Source organism: Sinocyclocheilus grahami, unplaced genomic scaffold (genome assembly GCF_001515645.1).
Source record: "Sinocyclocheilus grahami isolate Dianchi unplaced genomic scaffold, SAMN03320097.WGS_v1.1 scaffold992.1, whole genome shotgun sequence".
Taxonomy (NCBI): domain Eukaryota; kingdom Metazoa; phylum Chordata; class Actinopteri; order Cypriniformes; family Cyprinidae; genus Sinocyclocheilus; species Sinocyclocheilus grahami.
The window spans coordinates 97503-106200 of NW_015506171.1; the positions used below are offsets into that span (position 1 = coordinate 97503).

General features: G+C 34.2%; 2 protein-coding genes across 2 annotated transcripts in view; both read right to left on the reverse strand.

Moving 5' to 3' along the window:
• Positions 1 to 5017, reverse strand: part of drd2l (dopamine receptor D2 like) — a 12392-nt gene extending 7375 nt beyond the window's left edge. The window contains exons 1-3 of the mRNA XM_016250524.1: positions 5012 to 5017; positions 4469 to 4578; positions 3316 to 3452 (exon numbers count right to left, since the gene is read on the reverse strand). Coding sequence (XP_016106010.1) covers positions 3316 to 3452; positions 4469 to 4578; positions 5012 to 5017 — 253 coding nt within the window. The remainder of the gene's footprint in view (positions 1 to 3315; positions 3453 to 4468; positions 4579 to 5011) is intronic.
• Positions 5018 to 6735: 1718 nt separating this feature from the next.
• The window catches only part of LOC107565304 (DNA repair protein XRCC1-like), a 33445-nt gene continuing 31482 nt past the window's right edge, over positions 6736 to 8698 (reverse strand). Inside the window, exon 13 of the mRNA XM_016250525.1 lies at positions 6736 to 6799. Coding sequence (XP_016106011.1) covers positions 6736 to 6799 — 64 coding nt within the window. The remainder of the gene's footprint in view (positions 6800 to 8698) is intronic.

The following is an 8698-nucleotide window of genomic DNA, read 5'->3' on the forward strand; positions in this document are numbered from 1 at the left end:
TTTTTATCAGCTGTTTGGACTCTCATTCTGACGGCACCCATTCACTTGCAGAGACACTGATGCAATGCTACATTTCTCCAGATCTGATGAAGAAACAAACTCATCCTGATCTCGGATGGACCGAGGGTGAAGGTATTTAAATTTTTTGGTGAACTATTCCTACATTGGAGTAAAGGAAGTTACATGAAGCTGAATAAATATGACAGAATATTCATTCTGAGTGAATAATATCTTGTTAAAGAAACATAACTTAAACATCAGTCAGACCAAGGCTGTGTCTCATTGCTAGTTTTACTACTGCTAGTTTTGATTGCATCATATAATAATTGCTGTTAATATTATTCATCGTCTGTTTTATTACGTCTTATATTGATTTTTCCGTACATTTCTGCCATATGTACATGAACTGACAGTCACCACTGATAAACTACCATTAAATATTGTAGAAACTTAGTTTGCTGTAAAGTTGCTTTGCAACGATTTGTATCGTGAAAAGTGCTGTACAAATAAACTTGAATTAAATAACTTCAAGATGCTCACAATGGAAACGTCATGTTCGGTTGAACGCTGCGTATTATCTGTGTTTGTTACCTTTTCATCACCTCATCCACGTGCTGGGACAATCTGTGAAGGTCTCTGAACGCAAACGCGCCACTCGAGCTGAAGAGCGTCTCGCTTATTGCTACATGTGACATTAACAATAACTAAACTCAACTGGAGGTCAACTAGTTAAAATTCTGCTTTATTTCCTTGAACAACTGTGCTGGAGGATAGAGCACTTTTCATAAATTACAAGACTTATAAAACTGTTGAAAGAGAAATCAGAGGAATTTTCCTGTAGGAAGGTGAAACCAGAACTGAGATCTCTTTAATAACTCAATTGTTTCTCATAGACACCAATGAAACAAAATGGAGAGGAAATGCAAGACTCTACAAATGTTTTATTTCTTTTTTTCCCCTAAATGCCTAAATGTTTTAATTGCTATGGATTTCATTTAAATAGTTAAATAAAATTTTAGTAATCAAAAAGCATGTCTAATTAGTTTAAATCACAAAACATACAAATTTTAAAATTTTAACAAAACATTAATTTTTAAATTAAATCCATAAATTTTTTTTCCTAAATTAATTTTTTTTAAATAACTTCCTCTGGATTTTCTGGACATGTCAGTAATCAAAATGCAAGTCTAATTAATTGAATTAATAATGAAGATTAACAGTTTAACAGATATATAATATATTTTCTTTTTGCCCAAATTCTATTTAATTTTTCCCCCTAAAGTCTTTTTTCTTCCATTTTTTTTAATTTTCTGGATTCTATTTTAATGGTTTAATTAAAAATGTATACTCAAAAAGCATTTGAATACATACAATTTAATAATTTTTAGAATAATGAAATTATTTCTTCAGAAATTCTGCATTGTCTGTTTTAATTTTTCTGGATTTATGATTTAATACAAATATATAATCAAAAATGATGGTAATCAAAATGAAGGCATAAAACATAACTATTTAATTAAACTTTTTTTGAACAATTTAATTAAAAAACAAAGCGCTTCACAACAGAGGTAATAATAATAATAAGAGGAAATATGGAAGAAGATTTGTAGGATATTATTATTATTGTTATTATCATCACTACTACTACTATAATTATTTTGAGAAATACATTCTACTGTAGAATAGTTAAAAACATCTGTCATAATTTCTTCAAATTAAACCAAACTTTTATTTTGGTGGGTTGTCGTGAAGATCTCTGCCGATACTTTTCCCAAATTAAACTGTGAAATGCTGATGAAGTGACTCTCAGAGCAGCTCTGGAGATTAACTTTACGTGTTATTATACATATAGCGATGGCAGACATTTCTCATAGACACTAAGGAATCGAGCTGAAGCACAATCTGACACAATGGCTCTAACAATAACACATTTAATTAATTAATTCACAGACCTTTCCTGCTCTCCATTCCGGCAGTGATGATTCCCGCTGGATACTGGGATTTGCTCTTATTCCCAAATCCTTACATGTAACTGTATATGCGTGCTGATCTTTAGAGCTTTAACGTGAAGGAGAAACACATATATCGCCCGGAGTGCGGACGTGATAATTATGCACGGAGGGAAACCTCATTACGAGCGCACAAATCCAGCCACGTCCCTCTGGATGGAGATCAGTGCTAAAGTTCACTGTGCTGCTTCAACCAATGAAGCTCATAAAGACACAGACGGAGGTCAGGCTTTACAGGAGAAATATGAGACTAAACTCGACGGCTCTGGGCTGAGCAGAGATGACTTTCACTGTTTTAGAAGAACTTCAGCTCTTCGTTCAGCGTCCATTTACATCAAATCTAGACGATCGACGTGGTCGTAATGAAGCGTTGCTGTGTTAAAGAACTGAGAGAAGTTACTGAGAGAAGTCATAACAGGACTGGAGCATCTATTAACTCTGTAAAGCCTGGCATATGAAGCAAAAGTTAGGAAAATCTATTTAAAAAATTTTTTTAATTCTAATAAATTTTGCATTTTTTATTGAGTATCATATTTGATGCATAAGGTTTTTATAGCTCATTTAGTGAGAATATAAAGTAAAAACAGCTCATTTTATTCAAAAACTGAGCAAAAATCTGAATTTGCTGCAAATGCTGATATTTATATAATGAAATTCTGCTGCTTGTAATGTAAATCAATGAGATCTTTTTAACAGTGCAGCAGATATTGACATAAAATCATCTAAACATCAGTGGTCGCTCTATATCTCCAGTAATCTGTCTCAGTAAGATGAGAGTGAAATGCTCCAAACATATAACGCAGTGATTGAGAGCTGAGGAAATAAAGGCTCCTCAGAAGATGTGAGATGTTCTGGAGGCTTGTGAAGATCATTCCTCCGCTGAGGAACAGTGAAAGTAAAGCTTCTGGAAACAAACGCTCCTCAAAAGATCCTGAGGATCAGATTTGAGACTCTAAAACATGATTGATGGAGAATCAAGTAAAGCTGAGCTGCTTCAGTCCAGTAAGAGTTCATCTGGAGATATTACTGCAGTTATTCTGACGCTTACTTGATCAAAATCAGTCAAGATTTGACACGAGAAGCTCCAGCTGAAGCTGGACACTTTGTAGAATTACGCTAAAAGAGCTTCAATCAGACGACAGAAGATATTGAGTGCAACAGCACGGTTTTGATCATCTAGAGACTTCAGAAATGAGGCTTTATAGGGCTAATGTTGACTGCACATGTAAAAGAAAACAAAAGACTGTGATTCTATGGATGCAGTTTCCTCATAGACCAGTTATGAGGTCCAGGTGAGTGTGTGTACCTGTGTTGTTGAGTCCGAACAGCAGCGGGCAGGAGATGGCGAAGGACAGGAACCAGACGACAGCGATCATCAGAGCCACGCGTCTTCTGGAGCTGTAGCGCGTGTTGTAGAGTAACGGCATGGCCACGGCTGTGTACCTGCACATCAACACACGCTTAGATCAGTGAGCAAATTACTGATGTAACAAATACAATATTACACCACAGTACTACAGTGATGACAGACAAGAAGGATAGAATGAATGGAATAATAGTTTACTACTCACTGACTAACAAGTACACTGTAAGAACTGCCTACTATTTTTGAAAAGCAGTGAAACTGTACCCATTACGCAGTAATTAACAATGCAAGCAGTAGCATTCTACATTGATGTCACATGATCTTATGTTAAATGTGAGCATCCAGTTATCAACTTGTAAAAAAAATTTATTTTGCATTCCTAATCAAATTTGGAAAATAATAATACTCCAGAAAATGTAAAAATATGCTATTTTGCATTCTTAATCAAATTAAAAAAAATTGGAAATAATAAAAAATAGAAAATATATATAGAAGAAATATAAAATGCAACACGAGCAGAATCATTTACCGAGAAGTTTGAGAAGTTTTAAAGGTCGTGACCCACCATTCAGTCTTCAGAAAGTCAAAAATGAAACCGCTTTTGAATAGGAACAAAAATACAATTGAGATGAGAAATGAATTGGTTGGTTATTATGAAGTGGACTTGAATGAGATGAGTCAGTTTTCTCTTTACCGTGTCGCGCATTTATATAACGCCAAACTCATCCACGATGCTGAGAAGCAAAGCACTTTACGTGCAGCTCGTTATGCATGCACCTCGACTTTAATGCATGCTTCCAATTTTCCAGCATGGGTTTAATGAGGAGCAGCATTCGCTAAAATTCCCCGCAAGTGTAAAAAGTGCCTCAAACACAGGATTTATAATTCATAACCTCCTCTGCCGGCATGCAATTGCCTGGAGTGCATTTAAACCGAAGATAAATTCAGGTCAAGCGAAGATCCAAAGGCAAAACAGATTAGAAAATTGCTCAAACGTTGATCAGAATCATTCTTGTTTTTATTCTGGAAAGGGATTTCATTCCCGCTGTTAGTCAGTGAGTGGACTGAGAGGTGAAAGGGCCGGATGGGTCACCTGTCGATGCTGATGGCACACAGGTTGAGGATGCTTGCGGTGCACATCATGACGTCCAGCGTGAGCAGAATGTCACAGTGGATCCGACTGAACCTCCATTCTCCCACAACCTACACACACATTTGAGGAATCAGCACAGAATCTGATCCACACGCTGACCATGAACCGGCCAATCAGACAGCAGGAGACCCTATGATTGACATCTGAAGCGACCAATCAGTTTGTTTTGTTCTTATATAAGGCCATGTGATTTCTGTGATGCAAACAGAATCATGTAATCGAGTCATAAAAGTCATAAACATGAGTCTCTCGTCAAAATAAAAGTTCGGTTTAACTTGAAGAAATTGTGACAAAAATATATTACTATTGTACAGTAGAATACTCATCTCAAATAGTAATAATAATAAAAGGAAAAACGTAATAATAAAAAACATTACAGCTTTATTTTTTTAAGGAATAGCATGCTTTCATGCCATTATATTTTTTTCTTTACATTTTAAAAGATTAATTAAAATGTTAATGTTTCATGCCTTACTTTATTACAGCCATTTTTGAATTTATGTTAAATCCAAAAAAAGGAAAACAGACCATTTCTGGAAAAAAGGGGCTTGATTGAAAATTAATAAATTGTTAAAAGTTGTATAAATTCAATACATTATTAAAATTAAATTAAACCATCAATATGGAATTGAGAAAAGTGTAAACATAAAACAGAATTTGGAAAAATATATAAATATAAAAAAATAAATTGTTGTTCAATTGCATAAGTTTCACGATTTCAATTAATTAGACATGCTTTTTGATTACAAAAATTTACCTGAAAATGGAATCCCAAAAAATTAAAGTGTAAAAAAAGAAATCCAGAAACTTTAGCCTATATAGCTTACCTTTTTTCAAATAGCTAATCCAGAAAAAAATCCAGAAAAATTAGAACTATAACAGAACTTGAGAAAAAATAAACAAATAAAACTCTCGTCAAAATAAAAGTTCGGTTTAACTTGAAGAAATTGTGACAAAAATATATTACTATTGTACAGTAGAATACTCATCTCAAATAGTAATAATAATAAAAGGAAAAAAGTAATAATAAAAAACATTACAGCTTTATTTTTTTAAGGAATAGCATGCTTTCATGCCATTATATTTTTTTCTTTACATTTTAAAAGATTAATTAAAATGTTAATGTTTCATGCCTTACTTTATTACAGCCATTTTTGAATTTATGTTAAATCCAAAAAAAGGAAAACAGACCATTTCTGGAAAAAAGGGGCTTGATTGAAAATTAATAAATTGTTAAAAGTTGTATAAATTCAATACATTATTAAAATTAAATTAAACAATCAATATGGAATTGAGAAAAGTGTAAACATAAAACAGAATTTGGAAAAATATATAAATATATAAAAATAAATTGTTGTTCAATTGTATAAGTTTCACGATTTCAATTAATTAGACATGCTTTTTGATTACAAAAATTTACCTGAAAATGAAATCCCAAAAATTAAAGTGTAAAAAAAGAAATCCAGAAACTTTAGCCTATATAGCTTACCTTTTTTCAAATAGCTAATCCAGAAAAAAATCCAGAAAAATTAGAACTATAACAGAACTTGAGAAAAAATAAACAAATAAAATTTGGGGAAAATTAAAGGGATTTCAAAGGGCCCTTAAAAATGAAAATTTTGCTTAATAAAATGGTTGTTCAATTGCATACGTTTTTGTGATTTTGTGATTAATTACACATGCTTTTGATAGCTAAAGTTTAATTTAACCATTAAAATGGAATCCAGAAAAATTGAAATGGAAAAGACAGAATTCAGAAAAAAGCAATAATAATAAAGGTAGAGGAAAAAACAGAATTTGTGTAAAATAAAATGCAATTTGGGAAAAATTCAACCATAATTTGATCCACTTGACCGCTGGGTCAAAACAACCCAATTGCTGGGTTTGTCCCTATTTTACCCAGCACTGGGTTGTATTTAACCCAGCATTTCTTAGAGTGTACAATCATCTCTCAAATATGCGTACGTGTGATTCATAGAATGAACGTACGCACAGAAAGCACACGTATATGCATCTCTTTCAGATGTAAATGATCTTGAACTTGCGTGCAACTGAATTGTTTCAGCTCTCTGAGCATACACACGCTTTATAAATGAGGCCACTGGCTTTCAGTGTATTATATCTCATTACTTTAGATTTTGCAAGCACTTCAGTGAAAGTGGCGCCCAGCGCCGGACTAATTGCATTGGTGAGCCACTCTGGTGGCATCAAGAACTTTGCTCAAGGGAACGAATGTGACGCTTCGGCGAGGTAAAGCTGGCACGACTGCAGCTGCATGCAGAAGAGTCACGCATTAGTCATGTAACGCAAGGGATTTAAATTAATAGTCTATTGAAACTACTGAATAAACACAGTCGCCTTGGAAGCCCTTGATTGCATTTGATAACAACCTGTGAAGGTTGCTCATGCACCGTTCAGCTCACAGTCCTCTAAAAACTTCAAAACTTCAAACGTTTCAAAGTAACAGCTCTTATATGCTCAGAAAATACTGCAGTGTTCAATGTACTGATGAAGTAGTGTGTTGGGGTCAATTTGATCTACATTCAAACTGTTCAAAATACTGGTTAAACAATTTATTTCTTCTTGAAATTTGGTAAATATTTTTCATTTAGAGTCATGAATGTTCATGTAAAGTTTTGACACACAGATGTGTTTTGGACAGGTTGTATACAAATTGTTACTACTTTTATGTTGTGGTCAATTTGACCCACACTCGATTTTTTTAAGTGCTCAAAATACTAGTTAAACAATTTATTTCTTCTTGAAATTTGGTGAATGTTTTTTATCTGGAGTCATGAATATGCATGCAAAATTTGGGCACATAGATGTGTTTTGGAAAGGCTGTACAAAATTTGATACAATTTTTGTGTTGGGATCAATATAATCCACACTCAATATTCAAAGTGCTCGAAATACTGGTTAAACTATCTATTTCGTCTTGAAATTTGGTGTATATTTTCTATTTAGTGTCACGAATGTGCATGCAAAGTTTCGATACATTGATGCGTTTTGGAGAGGTTGTGCAAAAACTTGTTACAACTTTTGTGTTGGGGTCAAACGGAGCCCCATTTAGTTTCTATGCAATTATCCAAAAATCAACACGTTGAAAAACACTAAAGAGTGTAAAGTGAATGTTGTAGCTTGTCAAACACTAAAAATGAAATACATTAGAACTTATTAACTTTAGTTAAATACTCAATTTTACTCGAAGATTAGATGACTCTTCTCATTTATTCAAGGAAAACAAAACAACCCCATAAAGCTGCAGTCTCTGAATGTAAAGCTTCAAATTAACACAATCAACTGTAACTGCGCTCCACTGATTGGTTTTGAAGAAGTGTAAATCATTGGACACTGAGCTTATGGGTGTATTTACCAATCGGCGGGAAAGGCTGAGCGAAACAAACGTGTTAACAACATTAAAGTGAACACGTGCATGCATTTCAGCACATGCATCAACCTTCAATGCATACTACATGATACTATACATAATAACAGTTATTAGTACTAATAGTAAGAGCGGTATGCTTAAGTTATGCAGCACATGTTCATCAAAACATTAAGATGTCAACGTTTCTGAGGGCAACAGTTCATTTAAACTAATTATGCAAATGAGGCTGCAGCTATGCTCCGACCCTGATTAAAGGAAAAGCGGCACTCTTTCCAAAGGGATTCGGATCTCATCCTCGCGCCCGTTAATCAGGAATCACTCAAGACAATACGCACTGATGAGAGCCCTCGTATCTGTATTAAATCTGAGCGCTGGTGAATCTGTCATTACTGAGACACAAACACTGATGAGAAAATGATGCCTGTGTGATAATTAAGTATTAGCTAATGAATGTATGCGCGCCACAAAAATGAATAGGTCTGCGTGCATTCGATTCTGCAGTGGAATAATTGTTTCCTAGTCTAATAATCACCTCCATCTCCTGAAATGTATTGCAGTTGATGATCAGCTTTAATCACTATGTCTCCACTGTCTCACAGCCGTCTCATGAAAACATGTCACACTGCAGTGAATGGGTGCCGTCAGAATGAGAGTCTGATAAAAACATCACAATAATCCACAGCACTCCAGTCCATCAGTTAACATCTGGAGAAGACAAAAGCTGAAACAAACCCAGCATTAAGATGTTTTTAACTCAAATACATTGAGTCCATAATCCA